The following is a 15,853-nucleotide window of genomic DNA, read 5'->3' as shown; positions in this document are numbered from 1 at the left end:
TCCTGTGTGCTCGGGCCAGTTACAGATTGGTCATCTGCACACTGTTAGACCATAGGTGCTTCCGTTTAAAGGATCATATTATGGTCTGTGAGTTCGAGCCCCGCGTCGGGCTCTGTGCTGACAGCTCGGAGCCTGGAGCCTGCTTCCGATTCTGTGTCTCCCGCTCTCTGCCCCTCCTCCGCTCATGCTCTGTCTCTCTCTGTCTCAAAAATAAATACGCATTAAAAAATATTGTTTTAATGTTGAAGAAGTGCTTGTAATATCTGGTGGCTTCTAGCCACATTTCTATGACTGTCACCTCTTGGTATAATTACAATGATCTCTTTTTCATAAGCATTTTTTTCAGGAACTGGCTCTTCTCACTAGCCAAGCCTGACCAGTGAGAAGGGTTTTAAAAGAAAAATAAACCTTTGCAAATTACAAGAGAAATACGTGCCTGTGAAAAACTCCCAACAAATCCCAGGTGCATATAGTAAAAACCCAAAGTTCGGGTTCTTCCTATTCTATGCCGGGAGGCAGCTACATTAGCAAACAGGTGTTTTTTATCCTGGATCTTCGTCTCTTTTTTTTTTCTTTTTGCATCCGCAGGCACAAGCATGTGCACACACACACACACACACACACACACGCATTTTGTGTATTTTAGTAGCTTCCCCATAGCAAAATGCTATACGTCCTGTTCCATATTATTCTGGGGCTTGCTTTGTTTACTAGACGCTGTGTGTTGGAGGTGATATCTGTGCAGTTTTCTACCCAACTTTTAGCTTGTAGATGACTCATGAATATATGCATGAAATGTAACTAAAACTGCTTCCCTTCGATTTGGAAGTTTATTTAGAGGCCTTAAAATTGCGATAACCAAGTGCTACAGTTCTACCCAGGGCTATGTAATAAACACGGTCTCAGAAAGTGTCAGGTTTGCTGAATTTGTGCTTGGAATCCATTCTACAAATGCCCAGGAAACTGGTTATCGGAAGTGGCTCAACAATGAGTGATATTCATTGGAAATGTTCTTTAGGAATAAAAATGATCATCCCTAATACACCACTTGTGAAGAGTCAAGGACATATTTTTGTTTGTTTTAAATTGGAGCACTCAGCATACGAGCTCGACCCAGCCGGCACAAGCCTGATGGAATGGGAAGAAATTGTTCACTTTTCTTTATTGCATGTTTTGATGTTTTCTCAAAGCATAAACCAGAGGGAAGGACTGACTTCAAATTGGTGGGCATGAGAGATCTCTCCCTTCCTTCGGGTTCTCTAGGTAGATATCGCATGCTAGACTGCACAGTGTTCCTCATAAAGTGCTCAAAATCCATCAAAATTTTTTGGAAGAAAAGTATTTTGTGTCATGTGATTTGATTCAACTGGATTCAAACCAAGAAATCCTGGCTGAAATCAAACTCTTTACCAATATTCATGCTTATGAGAGTAGGCACACTGGACCCCCCCCCCCCCAAATGTTTGCTGGGGGTGGGGGATGGGGTGGGGAGGGGAATCCAAGATCCCAGCCTTTCTTCTTATTGCCTGCCCTCTTTCTGCCCCGTTTGCAGGAACATCACCTGTAACTGTTTTCTTTTAAAGCAAGGTTTTAAGCTGAAATTTCTCCCAGCCTGAGAGGGTTTGTTTTTTTTTTTTCTCCCTAAGAGAATTTATGTTTGATGATTTATTGAAAGTGTCCCAACAGAAAAAAACTGGTTTCCATTAGTTAGAAGCAACGAGTAGCACCCTGAACAATGCAAGAGGAGTTTTATGCTTTTACATTTCAAAATTTCCGCGAGCTGGTTAGTCCGTGGAGCCTAGGGCTTTGATCAATTTACCAACAAATGATATGTCGCCAGTCTGCTAAGGCTGTTTGTTACTCCTCAGGTACTTTACATAGTATACATGAAAAGATATAAATGTGCATTAAAAAACAACCTGCGAGCAATGCAATTCATCTATAGTAGTTTGCAAATTCTAAAAGGGTTGTGTGCCAAGAGATCGCTTGGGTCTCAGAATGTGTTACCTGTATAAAGTGACGAGATTTTCAGCAGAGCCCAGGAAGCAATCTGATTCATCATGAGGTGAAATACTATCAATAGATTCACTGAGTTCCAGAATCTCTTGGGAAGCCCCGACTGCAGGGCTCTCCAACACTCCATGGGGCTGGGGCAGGTGGGGGTTTAGGGAGGTGGGGTGGGAACTGGTGGTTTTCATGGCAGCAAGAACTGGGCGCGGGGAGGGGGGGCTGGGCGGTGCCCTGAGGGTGACAGAAAGGTGGGAAACTGCCCAAGTCTGAGTTCTAGAGCCTCAGTTTCCATGTTCTGCCAATTCCTGGATATCTGAGTTAGGCCTCTTTGGGCCACAAGTAATAGAAATGGGGAACTTGAGACCAGGGGTTCGGGGGTAGCGCGGGAAGAGCCTCCCAAAGACTGAAGCAGGCACCATAGAACCGACTTGGGGGTGGTCTGCTCCCCTCGCCTGCTCCCTGCACATCTGCCACATTTCTTCCTCAAGCGATGTAGGCTCTGGTTTCTAAATTTTCTTCTCTTTCGTTCAGCAGATGCCGACTGGGGTCTGGCAATTGCCAAAGAGGAAGCATTTGGGGAGCTCAAATTAGGTCAAGTGTCCAGCCCAAGGCCAGCTCACTCTGGCTTGGTTTGGGGGGGAGGGAGGGGGTGGGGGAGCGGGGGAGGGGACCTAGGGCTCCAACATGACCGCCAACCTCCTCTCCCGTTCCTCTTCCTTCTTGCGCAGGGGAGCCAGCCTGTGGAGGGGAAGGGAATTCCCCCCAGAAGAGCCGCGTCCGATGGCAGATCCTGCAAAAAGTATCCAATACATTTTGTAATTTGGGGGAAAATCGCGTAAAATGGAGGTAAAAACCACTTGCCTCTCAAGGTCGTAGAATTTACGTGCAACAATTTTGAAAATGCGTTGTAAATTCTCAGAGCTCTAAAAACGGCGAGATTTTACTCTTAGTCTAGGTCAGTAGTCATTGAAGGAGGATTTATGGAGCGCTTAGTTCATGTCGGGGATACTTTCCGATACAGACACAAAGAGTAAAAGACAAACCCTGGGACTAGAACGTAATGCAGTCATAGAAGAAATTTTGGAGTCACACAGACCTGCACCGAACCCTCCTGCCACTTACAGTTGGGGGCTTTGGACACGTTTCCTCTTTCTGAGCCTCAGTTTTCTCATCTGTAAAGTGGGAGTGTTACTCCTTATCACAGCCTACACGGCCCTACGGGATCCAGCCTCTGCTCACCCCTCCCCAGTCAGTCCCTGCCCGCAAGCCTCTCCCACCTTGCTGGCCTCTGGTGGTTCCTCCAACTGGCTGAACTTGGGCCTGCCTCAAGGCCTTTCCAGCCACCGTTTCCTCTGTCTGGAATGCTCTTTCTCCTGATCTGGGTAGGGCACGCTCCTTCCTTTCCTTCAGGTCTCTACACAAATATCCCTTCCTAAATATGTCTCCCCCCTCCCGGCACCGTGTTCCTTACCCTAAAACTACGTATTTACTTGATAGTTATTGGCTGTGTCCCCCCCCTAAAATATAGGTTCCATGATCCAAGGGCACTGGGGTGTTTTCGAACTTCTGTGACCCCGAGCCTAGAACAGTACCTGATATTAGTAAATGGACATACTGTCACACAGGGAGAGCCCCATGGGACAACAGAGGAAGAAGAGACTGGAGTGACACTCCTACAAGCCAAGGGCCATGGAGGAAAACCTCCTTTACTGAGAGGATTTTCTACCGCTCTGAGAACACCTCCCCCCCGACCCTGCCCCAGTTCACCTTGGTTCACCTTGGGTTGGATGGGTTTTCCAGACTGGGTTTGGTCTCTTTACCTACCTCCAAGGTAGTCCTGTGGCTTCCAAAGGTACTCTAGGACCAGAATCAGCTGCCTGACACCTTGAACCCTGGACCAGAGCTGCCTGAACATAACATTCAAATCAGGAATAGCATTGTTTGGAAGCACCCCAAATGTTCTGCAGTAGATGACCGGTAAGATAAATTGTAGTGTCTCTTCCAATGATACGGAACACTCTCCAATTATATCATAAGTGAGAAAAGCAAGACAGAGAACATTATGTAAAGAATGTTACCATTTGTATATAAAAAAAAAACCCAAACAATAGATTCACATTTGCTTGTCTATGCTATTAAGTAAAATTCCACTTGAAAAAGTCTTAAAAAATGAGTATTATTGGGGCGCCTGGGTGGCTCAGTCATGACTTGGGCTCAGGTCATGATCTCACGGGTCGTGAGTTCGAGCCCCACGTTGGGCTCACTGCTATCAGCACAGAGCCTGTTTCGGATTCTCTGTCTCTCTCTCTCTCTCTCTCTCTCTGCCCCTCCCCTGCTTGTGCTCTCTCAAAAAATAAACACTTTTTTAAAATCAGAATTATCAAAATGGCGCTGAAATGAATCTCCACATCCCTAGCTGCTTCTCCCTGCCTCCGCGTACCATTCATCCGATAGCCAGCCTCCCAAGTCATTGTCTGGAAACACTGCTTTCCTCAGGTTCCTCATTTGCTTTTCCGTGACTTCTCATTACCTCAAACATACACCACCAACTTTATAATCTGCCATTCAGGGCCCCCTGCGTACAGACTCAATTCATCTCTCCCGTGTGACTCCACCACCCAATCCGGGGACTCTCCCTTCCAACCACCACCAAGGGCTCACTGACCCCGGACACGGCAGCCATTTCTATGTGACTGAGGGGTTGTGACACGAATGAGTGCTGAATTTTGTCACGTGACTCTTCTGCATGTGTCGAAATGAGCCTAAGTTGGTTTCTCAGGGCTGCTGGGACAAAGTGCCCCAAACTGGGTGGCTTAAAGGAGTAGGCTTTGTTAATTCACGGTTGTGGAGGCTGGATGCCTGAGATCTGGGTGTCAGCAGGACCACGCCCCTTCTGAAACCCCTTTGGGGAGACCTTCCTTGCCTCTCACTAGTTTCTGGTGGGTTGTCAGTGATCTTCCGTCTTCCTTCCAGCCGCGGAGCCCCAAGTTTCTGCTTTCATCAGCAATGGCGGTCTCCCTGTGTGTCTGTCTGCAGGCAGTGGTCTTCTCAGAAGCACACGAGTCCGATGGATCGGGACCCACCTACTCCAGTAGGACCTCGTCTTAACTAACTACACCTGCAGTGACTCTGTTTCCCAAATAAGGTCACATTCTGAGGTACGGGTGTTAGGACTTCAACATAGCTTTTGGGGGAGACACAATTCAACCCACATAAGAAATCACATGACTTTTCTCCTTAGCGCTATTAATAGGATGGACAATACTGATGGATTTTTGTTGTCGTTGTTATTTAATTATACCTGTTAATGTTACAACTGGAACAAATTGCCCTTGGCCCCAAGGCATTCTATTTTATTTTATTTTTTTTTAATTTTTTTTTCAACGTTTTTTATTTATTTTTGGGACAGAGAGAGACAGAGCATGAACGGGGGAGGGGCAGAGAGAGAGGGAGACACAGAATCGGAAACAGGCTCCAGGCTCTGAGCCATCAGCCCAGAGCCCGATGCGGGGCTCGAACCCACGGACCGCGAGATCGTGACCTGGCTGAAGTCGGACGCTTAACCGACTGCGCCACCCAGGCGCCCCAATACATTCTATTTTAAATGTACTGCTAGATTTTAGCTGTTGACATCTTAAGGTTTTGAACCCTATTGGCAAGTGAGAATATTCTGTTGTTTTCCTTTTAATGCTCTTTCAGTTTTGAGATCAGTATCATAATGGCTTTATAAAAGGAATATTGAAAACTTCTCTCTTCTGGAATAAGTAGTATTGAGATTATACATTCTTGAAAGGTGGGGGTAGAATTTCCCTGTGAAGTTATCTAGGGTAAAGTGCTTTTTATGCGGGAGAATTTGAACCCCTTTATCTAGTTCTGTGATGATTGCTCTGTTAGACGTTGTTTATCGGGATCAATTTTTAGTGAGTTGTTTCTTTCTAAAAAAATTGTCTGTTTCAGGGGCGCCTGGGTGGCTCAGTCAGTTAAGTGTCTGACTTTGGCTCAGGTCATGATCTCACGGTTCATGAGTTTGAGCCCTGCATTGGGTTCTGTGCTGACAGCTCAGAGCCTGGGGCCTGCTTTGGATTCTGTGTCTCCCTTTCTCTTTGCCCCTCCCCCACTCATGTTCTGTCTCTCTCTGTCAAAATAGATAAATAAAAACGTCAAAAAATTGTCTATTTCGCCTACATTTTCAGATTTGTTTGCATTGGGCCATGTGAAGTACCTTCTAAGGACTTTCCAAATTTCCTCTGCTTTTAATGATTATTTTTCCTTAGCATTTCTAATTTTGAGCTTTCATGTTTTTTCCTTTTATTCTTTCTTTGTTATGCTAATGGTGTTTCAATTTTGTTGATTTTTTTTCCAAAGATTCAATTTTTGGATTTATCAGTTTCATTGTTTTTCTGTTTTCTAACTTAATAATTTCTGCTTTCAATTGTCTTTAAAATTTTTTTTTTTTACCATTTGTTTATTTCTGAGAGAGAGACAGAGAGCATAAGTGGGGGAGGGGCAGAGAGAGGGAGACACAGAATCCAAAGCAGGTTCCAGGCTCTGAGCTGTCAGCACAGAGCCCAACACGGGGCTCAAACCCACAAACCGTGAGATCATGACCCAAGCAGGTGTCAGATGCTTAACTGACTGAGCCACACAGGCGCTCCTCAGTTGTCTTTTTTTTTTTTTTTTATTGTTTTTGTTTGTTTACTTACTTAGAGAGGGAGTGAGCAGGGCTGGGGCAGAGAATGGTAGAGAGAGAGAGAGAGAATTCCCCCCACAATGTGGGGCTCGAACTCACTAACTATGAGGTCATGACCTGAGCTGAAATCCAGAGTCGGATGCTTAAGTGACTGAGCCACCCAGGCACCCCTCTGCTTTCAATTGTTTTAAGGCATCTCTAACTTTGGCACATTTGTGAGGTAATTCTAATCCCAGATTTGAGAATTACAGCTGTGGTATATGTAGTTTTTCACTAGTAATCGGTCTTCGGATAGCCTATGTTTTTCACTACACCAGTTTCCTATCATTGCACATTTTTTCTGTGTATGTGTATCTTATTTCTGCAACAGATGGACGCCGTTTGAGGCCAAGGCTATGTATCATATTTGTTAGGGATGATAAAGACTGATATTGCAGGTATGAAGTTAGAAAATTAACGTAGATGTGAAGAACCTATAGTGGGAAGCTTCCAAAATGGAGGTCCTGGTAATCCCTACACCCTACCATTCACACTTTTGTCTTATCCTCTCTCTCCTTGAATGTGGGCTGGACCTAGTGACTTGCATCTAATAAGTAGAATATGATAGAATATCGGTGTACGACCTCCAATATCTGATTATAGAAGATGGATACTTTGTCTTCTCGGAGTCTCTCAGAAGGAAGGAAGGGAGCTGGTGGGTGGGCTGTGAGCTGTCCCCTGGAGAGACCCGTATGGCAAGGAAGAGAGGGTGGCCCCTGGCCAATAGCCCACAAAGAATGGAAATCTACCAGCCAGCACTTCAGCGATTTTGGAAGCTGATCTACCTTCGGTTGAGCCTTGAGGTGACTGCAACCTTGTGAGAAACCCAGCGCCAGAGGACCCAGTTAAGATGTTCCTTGGATTCCTGACCCACAGAAACTTCATGATAATAAATGTTGTTGTTTGAAGCCACTATTTGTGGGACAATTTGTTATGCAGCTGTGGATAACCAATACATAATCCCAACCCTGGCCACCTGTCTTGATCTAAGAAATACTGCCAAGTTGAAAAGTGAATGGTCTAGTTGCCATTTGGAAGTGACCTGCTCTGTAGAGAGAGAACTCTAAAAGAATTTAAAATGCAATAATGCAATCATTACTAAAGTTTTTCATTTAAAAGGCATTGTAACACCATGTTCTTCTAATTTGTTTTTTTTTTTTAATTTTTTTTAATGTTTATTATGTTTTAGAGCAAGAGAGAGACAGCAGGGAAGGGGCAGAGAGAGAGGGAGACACAGAATCCGAAACAGGCTCCAGGCTCTGAGCTGTCAGCACAGAGCCCGATGCGGGGCTCGAACTCCCAGACCAAGAGATCATGACCTGAGCTGTAGTCGGACACTTAACCAACTGAGCCACCCAGGTGCCCCACTCGTTTTGATTCAATAAAGATATGACAGTTTTCCCTTCAAATTTACTTATTTTTAGTGTTTTCTTTTTTTAAAAAAATTGTTATCTGCCCATGAGTATTTAGAATGTGTCAAATCAAAGACAGACTGCCTAGATAAAATCGAGCAGGTCATGGGTTGAATTATAACATAGATTTATATTGCGGAACATTTAAATCAACATTGGTTCGATTTCCAACCACCAAACAAATCTGTCCTCTCCTCTTTCACAGAAATATAGTCTAAGCGGGACATAAGCTGCCCTCTAAAGATGACATTTCCAAGCCTGTCTTGGGCCATGTACCGATGTTCTTACTGATGCAACATAGACTGCTGTTTAGGACATTCACTGGATTTCAGACGTGCCCATAACCCAGCTGCAATCATGCAGAGGAGAACAGTGACCTTCGGCTTGGTCCCACCGGGTAATGAAGCAATAAGATGAAAAGAACCTGAGTTACTGTGTAGCATCATGAAGCAGAACTTCCCACACCCAGACCTCTCACCTGGGAACTGTTACATGAAAGGGAAATCAAACAGCTGTGCTCTTTAAGCCACTGGATTTTGGGGTCTCTTTTTTACGGCAGTTTAACCTTCGCTCTAATGAATACATCCATCGTCGTTCCTTTACAATATGTCACTTGGCAATTACTATATACACAACGAAGCAAAGTACAAATACCTTGACTTCTGCCCTGGGCCAGGGGTGGGGCGGGGAGAAACAGCAAAATTTTTTCTCCCAGGCATGCCTAGTGCTAAACTGTCCAAAAAGCTACAGGTTATTTTTCCTGCATCCAATTTATTTATTTATACGCATGACTTCAGGCTACCCTGTAACTTCTCCACTACATGTTATGTTGGCACAGTCCTTCAGTTTACCGCTTCGCTTCTCGAAGACGGTGATTTTTGTTAGATTGGTTGGGAAATTTATTGTCAGGACATCAGCCTGTGCTTAGAAGACAGGATCTGGGGAAGCATACGGATCCCTGCCAGAGGGCACCAGCTTTTCAGTGTCACTCGAGACATGCGGGGCCAAATCCTCCTGAAGATTCCTGCCTAAATTGAATGTTTCTGGCACATGCAATGCTACGTCACCCGGTCGCCTTCTAAAGCTTTTTCACAATAGCCTTGTAAGACAGGAGGCGCGGGTTATTCTTCTATCACAGGAAAAGACTGAGGCACACGGTGACATCACAAGTCACTGGAAGGCAGAGTCAGCACATGGCCCTCCAAGGAGGTAAAGGAGACTGTGTGAACGTACAATCCTTTGGCTTTATGTTACATGGGTTGAGCTTGCCTGGCTTCTTTTTAATACGTGAGAGGAAAGGAAAACTGAAGCATTAAATTGCAGAGATCCATCACTCCAGTGTCTTCATGGGAAAACCTGTTTCTTTAAACACATAAAAACAACAGGTCACGGACGACTCCAGCTTCAGCCTTTAAAACTAAACTATAGGCTTTGGGCCCGGTGGCTGTAAATGACAGCAACGTTGGGGAGAGGGGCCTTCTGCTTCCGGGACCGGACGTCTCCACCTGCTTGTGACAGCAGCCCTGTGCGCCTTCTGTAAGTTAAGTATCGCCCAAATTTCACTGCTTTCTCTGCCACCTTGATCTTGCTCTCCATCAGGCTGGGGAAGGAGAGCAGAAACTAAGGCATGAGGGAGACCAAATCATCCTTGGACGCTACGTCCCAAAGGCTTCCTGATCTAAAAGGACAGTTGGAGGAATGGGAAAGTGGCAGGTGTTTGTTCATAGTCATTTGTGCAACTAAATACTCAGAAGCCTTTGCATGGCTACCAGGGGGCACACACGGGGCCTGAGGCTGTAAACGGAACGCAGGACTAGGATTGTACTTTTGTTGCAGACTGAGCTGCTAGGCCTAACTGACCTCACTCCATGTGAGGAAGTGCAGAGGCCCGGGCCGCGGGGGTGGGGTAGGGGGGGAGAATCTCTGAGCTTCTAGGAGATTCTAGCAAGAGGAAGACTAACCAAGGCCACCTGCAGGACATTTCCTTTGCTTCTCTCCTGCTGGGATCCTTAAAGCAGGCCTGGCTTCAGCTGCAGGGAGATGTCAAATCCTCCTCCCAGCCCTACACCTTGATCCCCCAGGGTCTAAAGGTCACGAAAGATCTCCTTCCGTCTCTCCAGCGCCCTTGCCTAAAGTAATTAGAGGCAGAGCAGAAAAAAGTAGAAGGGAGAGGCAGCAGCATCTTTCTCAATGCAGAAAACCGAGAAAGAACAGCGTTTCCTCCACACCCCTCTGAAGGTGTTCATGAACCGACTGCCAAATCACAAGAGCAGGGGCAAGGACTCGGAGGATGATTCAGGGTGTGCTTTCAACTCCCTCCGTTCTTGAGCAAGGTCGAGGAGGTCGGGCTTCGGGGAGACGTTGCATCAGTTTGGGAAGAACTTGGGCACCTTCCTGAGGGGGCCCATTCTTGCGCGAAGCAGGCAAAGAAAGGAGTAGACGGCTGGGTGAGGGAGCTGGAAGGCAGTCCGACCTCACCTTGGGCTCAATAGTGAAAGTGGGGTCACTACGGGATCAGCCCGCGCATGGCAGGAAGGACCCGCTCAGGTCCGCGCTGTGCTCGGCCGCTCCCATTAGGTGGCACGTCTGCACCGGCCCAAAGGGATTGGGGGTGCGGGGGCGCGAAGAGGGGTGCGGTTGAGACACCTGTGCGCCTCCGCCCAGTAGCGACCGGGCCGGACGCCGGGGACTGCCCGAGCCCGCCCGAGCCCGCCGGGAGGGACAGGAGGGCGGGACGCGCCCCGCGCAAGGTGGAGGCAGCCACCTGGGCGCCCGCGCGCGGGGCGGCGCTAGGACCCGAGCGGCGCACCTGTTGGCCGGCGCCCCGGGCCCCGCCCGCCCTCCGCCCGGAGTGCCCGGCCCGGCTGGAGCGAGAGCGGCGGGGACAGTGCGAGCCGAGGGCATCGGCGTGGCGGCGGCGGCGGCGGCGGCGGCGCGCGGCCCCGGGCTCACCATGGCCGAGCTGCTGCGGAGCCTGCAGGATTCCCAGCTCGTCGCTCGCTTCCAGCGCCGCTGCGGGCTCTTCCCGGCGCCGGAGGAAGGCCCCCCGGAGAACGGCGCGGACCCCGCGGAGGACGCGGCGCGGGCGCTGGGGCTCCGGCATCTGTCTGACGCCAACGGCAAGGGCGGCGGGGGGCCGGCCAACGGGCTGCGGAGAGTCTCGGCCCCGCAGGTAACCGCTGCCAGGTGTTCTCCGCGGTGGGGGAGGGGGCAGCCTGCGGACGTGCTGGGCCTGCAGACTCCGCGACGCGGGGACCCGCGAGCGCCATCCCAGGCGGCGACCCGGCTCCCGGCGCCGGGTATGGGGGGGGAGGGGGGGCTCCGGTCACCAGGATGCCACCTCTGAGGCGGCCAGGTCGCAGCCAGGTCTGTTCCGACATCAGATGCACCAGGAGCTTTAGATGCAGTCTAAAGACTTTCTGCCTTCGTAAGTGAAATGTATGTTCGCGAATATCCTCCCAAACGTGTAAGAGTTACGTAATTGGAAAGAGGAGGGGAGATGTCCTTGACATTTTCACGAGAGGCTTCTCCGGAGAGAAATTCTGCGAACCCCCCCAGCCCCCACCCCAGGGATTCATGAGTTTCCTCCCATCCCCCCTTCCCTGGTCCACACCCAAGGGGCTCCGTGTGCCCTTCACTGCCCTGCATTTCCAGCTCGAAGGACAGAAGTTCAGGTTTAAATACCGCTCCTGGAGAGGTCCACAACTCCCACCCCCTACCAACAGGGGGTCCGAGACGCCACCCCTGCCCTGCCGAGTGGGTCTCTTATTAACTGGCACCAGGGACTTTTGACAGATGCTGTCAAGAAAAAAAGGCTCCCCGCGCTCCCCTCCAGGCTTTCGGAGAGTGTGGTTATACAACCCACTGCGGCTTCGGGGAGCCAGCGCAGTGCACAGAGACTCCGGGCGGGAGGGACCACAGAAGCTGCAAATGCGGGGGCGGTGGGGGGCTCTCTGCTGCCGTGACCTGCCCTGGGCACCCACAGAAGCTGCCCTTTCCCTGGGAGAGGTACAAGGCGCCAAGGAAAGAAGCAATGTATTTACAATTGCAACTACTTTTGGGGGCGGGGAGCCGTTTGGTGACCGGAAGGTGGCATTTATTTATGAGTAGATTTCTAGATCTGGTAACTGAAGAAGAACCTGGCTTCGATGTGGGATGGGATATTGTGAGCATCGAATTACAGAATTTATTGGAGAGGGTGGGGGTGTATTCCATTCTAGAAAAACCCTCTATAATTTTCTTTTTCTTTGTTTCTTCTCGGTGCCACATGACATCTAGTAACTTTTAATTTTTTTTAAGCTTATTTATTTTGAGAGATACAGAAACAGAGTGGGAGGGGGAGCAGAGGGAGAGAGAAAGGATCCCAGGTAGGCTCTGTGCTGCCAGTCCAGAGCCCAATGCAGGGCTAGAACTCACGACACCGTGAGATCATGACCTGAGCTGAAACCAAGAGTCAGACATTTAACCGACTGAGCCACCCAGGCGCCCCAACATCTAGTAACTTTTAGATAAATTTGAGACCCACCCACCTTTCCTTTTGCCTTGTCTTAAAAACGGGACAGAGTCAGGAGAGAAGAACCGTCACGTACTGGAAATGTGGCACAGCTTTTTCTATTCACACACACATACACACAGGTGGATGCACAGACTGCTTTTTGTTGTTCTCTCCCCACACGCTTCCCCTGTTTCTCGAATTCAGGAAGCTGAAGAAGTGTGCATTTTCCCACTAGTGCTTTTCAAAGTGTTTGAAACATTACCTTTGGTGAGGAAACTAAATTCTGGACAAGGATCCTCTTATGCTTTAAAAGCACTCAGATAAGCAGGGTGCCTGGGTGGCTCTGTCGGTTGAGGGTCCAATTTCAGCTCAGGTCATGATCTCATGGTCCATGAGTTCGAGCCCCGCGTCGGGCTCTGTGCCGGCAGCTCAGAGCCTGGAGCCTGCTTCAGATTCTGTCTTCCTCTCTCTGCCCCTCCCCTGCTCAAGCTCTGTTCTGTCTCTCAAAGAATGAATAAACGTTAAAAAATTTTTTTCTTTAAGTGCAACAAGCAGATTTCTTACAAAGAATTGTCTTCTACCTGCTTAGAAAGCCGGAGCACTCAGCCACATAGTAGGGGTGTCCCCCTTCCCGTCCAACACATGACTTCACTTACAATAGATCATGAAATACTAAGAGGAAGCTAAAAGTTCATGGTAAGAGGTCATTGTGTTGAGGGGAAAAATACCCCACAAGAGCATTTGATGCATTTGAGAAGTTAACGAACGTTTTTAAAGATGAGTCTGTTTCAGGTGACTTGGGAAGAGTAGTATTTTGCAAATCCAGGGAGAGTTCCCAAAGGAAAATGATTGACACCTGCCCTGGGCAATTAATAGGACCTTAAGGGGGTGGTTGGAAAACTTCTCTCCAGCAGCTCTCCTCGCTTCCCCCACCCCTGGGACTTTTGGCCTCGACCCAGCCCCTGGTCTGCCTCAGCTGCCTGTCCTTTCTCCAAACAGTCCCACTCATCCCTCAGCTTCAAAGGTCAGTTCAAGAGACACCTTTGCTCACCTTCCAATCTCACTCCCCCTCTTATAGGCTCTCTTTGTTTCCTGTGATTCTTCATTATAGCATGTATCACATTGTGCAAACATGCCTTTGTGTGGCTGATTATTGCCAGTCTCCAGCGCGTGATAAGCTCTCAGAATGCAGGAAACTTGCCTGGTGTGCTCATTATTTTCTTCACGTGGGAGATCAGTGAATTTTGTGAATACGTGAGTGCAGACTGCAAAATTAAACCTGCCTTTTAAAAGCAAGATAAGCAGATTTCTTGCAAAGACCTCTCTTCTTGCTTCAGCGAACAGAATGGTAGGGGTTGTCTCCTTCCCATCCCAAACACGACTGCACGCACTATAGATGATGAAAAAGGAAGAGAGAGCTAAAAATTCAAGATAAGATATGAAAGATTTTTTTAGTTGAAGACTAAATATTGAAAATCAGTTTTTTCCCCACCAAGCCTAGAAGGCAGGCAGCTCTTGGACGCCGATTTAGGTCCTTCAAACAGTAGAGAAGTGTTTTCATTTGGGTGACTTTAGAATGCAACAAATCGAATTTTTCTCACCTCCCACATTTGCTGAATTTATTTTAATTCTTAAAACAGGACAAATGTGGAAATGATTAAGGGCCTCCTTTACAAATTCTCCTGTAACACCATAGCACTGGTTAGTTAAAGATTAACTACATCTTTTACAAACCGGGGCTGGGCCGGGTTTGTACAAAGCTGTCATTGACTAAGTCAGAGTGGACCTCAGAGATTTCCTGGTAGTCATGACTTTCACAGGCAGGTTCCGACTCCTAGAAGGTTAAATGCTTTATGGAGGACTTCCCTGGTGTCCACACAGTGAGACCTTTTGACTCCCGAGTCTAAACTTCTCTCCACCATGCACCTTCCAGGGAAAAACTCCAGGGTTTCATTTTATCTGTCTCATTGAGCAGGTGTGAGGTGTTGGGGCTGGTTGGGAGCAGGGCGGAGGCTGGGTGGAAAGAGAACGCGTTGCTCTCAGTGTGCAAGGGTAACTGTAAGAGAACCTCCTTGGTAGTAGCCAAGATCAAGAGGCAGGGATCCTGGGACTGAGTAGAAGGGCAAACGCCTGGTTACAATTGTGGTGGTTTTTTGGTTTTGGGTTTTTGGTGGGTTTTTTTTCCTGCGATAAAGCCAGCGTGGATATAACGGTATTTTGATTTTTTTTTTTTTTTTTTTATCATCGCTGCTTACTCAACTCAGTTGCCTTCAGATAGACGGTGCAGTGCCGTTCCGCGTCACCCTGTTAGACCGGAGTGGTCTTTCCAAATTGTACCGTGCTCAATAAATACTTTTTGATAACTATTTGCGCAGACATCGTCTTACAGTTGGGTTGAGGCAGGGATCGAAGATCCGTTGTTTACGGAAGTCTTTGTACTCCTATTTCCTTCTTGAAACCTTCGGGGCCCTCCAGGTGCGTCAATCCACGAAAACCCACCCTTGATTTTACTGGCTTGCGAACGTGCAAAGAACCATCTTAGGAATCAGGACACCTAGATCTGGCTCCGCCTCTGTGACTCAGGGAACTTCCCTGGGCCGCATCTGCACATGGGCACAATGGAACAGAACCGTGGGTTTCCACCTGTGGCTGGCCATTAGCGCCAATTAGAGGAGCTTTAAAAACAAGCAAAAAAAGCCCATGTCCGGGGGCGAGGTCAGAGGTGGAGGCTGAAGAAACTGGCAAACAGAGACGGGAGGCTCCAACTTCTCTTCTCCCGGGGCCCACCACCCTTAATGTGCTCAGGACGCGGATAGTGATGCTGGAGGCAGTGGTCGAAGTTGCTGCCGCCTTTTGGCTGGGTTAAAACTCAACTGGCCAACAGGTCGAACTTCACCTTTTGATGATCTTTGATGTTCCAGTTTGAAATGGTAAAAGCCCCTTTGAAAAGGAAACTTCGACCATTTTTTCCTAGTTACAGACATGGTTCAGATGAGAAACTTGGAAAAATACCAAGAAGTTAAATCCAAGCCCATTATACCACTGCCCGAAGATAATCACTCGGTAAATGTTCAACTTCATTTTTCGTTCTGTGTTACTCCATAGCATGGTCAAAGTATAATTTAGTTAGCCTGTTGCTGGGCTTTTAGGCTGTGTCTGGTTTTTGCATTAAAAATAACATCTTTGTACGAGTACCTTTCCACATAC

At 48.0% G+C, this 15,853-nt stretch overlaps 1 protein-coding gene and 1 long non-coding RNA gene across 6 annotated transcripts in view; both read left to right on the top strand.

The window, feature by feature from the left end:
* Positions 1–2,688: 2,688 nt before the first annotated feature.
* On the top strand, positions 2,689–7,651 carry LOC109264997 (uncharacterized). 4 transcript variants are annotated; one of them, XR_002078981.2, is made up of 4 exons: positions 2,689–2,809; positions 3,872–3,987; positions 4,984–5,168; positions 7,377–7,651. It is a non-coding gene; the product is annotated as an uncharacterized LOC109264997 (long non-coding RNA). The 4 variants fall into 4 exon arrangements; XR_002078980.2 differs by having other exon boundaries at positions 3,842–3,987; positions 5,051–5,168; XR_002078978.2 differs by having other exon boundaries at positions 3,842–3,987.
* Positions 7,652–10,853: 3,202 nt separating this feature from the next.
* Positions 10,854–15,853, top strand: part of SGPP2 (sphingosine-1-phosphate phosphatase 2) — a 109,040-nt gene continuing 104,040 nt past the window's right edge. Inside the window, exon 1 of one of the 2 annotated variants that reach the window (XM_019445803.2) lies at positions 10,854–11,323. In XM_019445803.2, coding sequence (XP_019301348.2) covers positions 11,105–11,323 — 219 coding nt within the window. In that variant the 5' untranslated portion in view covers positions 10,854–11,104. Of the gene's footprint in view, positions 11,324–11,486; positions 11,579–15,853 lie in introns of those variants that run through there. The other variant, XM_019445807.2, reaches the window with a different exon arrangement.

This window comes from Panthera pardus, unplaced genomic scaffold, assembly GCF_024362965.1.
Source record: "Panthera pardus isolate Hobbes unplaced genomic scaffold, ASM2436296v1 HiC_scaffold_10, whole genome shotgun sequence".
Lineage (NCBI taxonomy): Eukaryota > Metazoa > Chordata > Mammalia > Carnivora > Felidae > Panthera > Panthera pardus.
The sequence above is the reverse complement of the archived record's forward strand: the minus strand, read 5'-3'. Positions and strand labels throughout refer to the sequence as shown.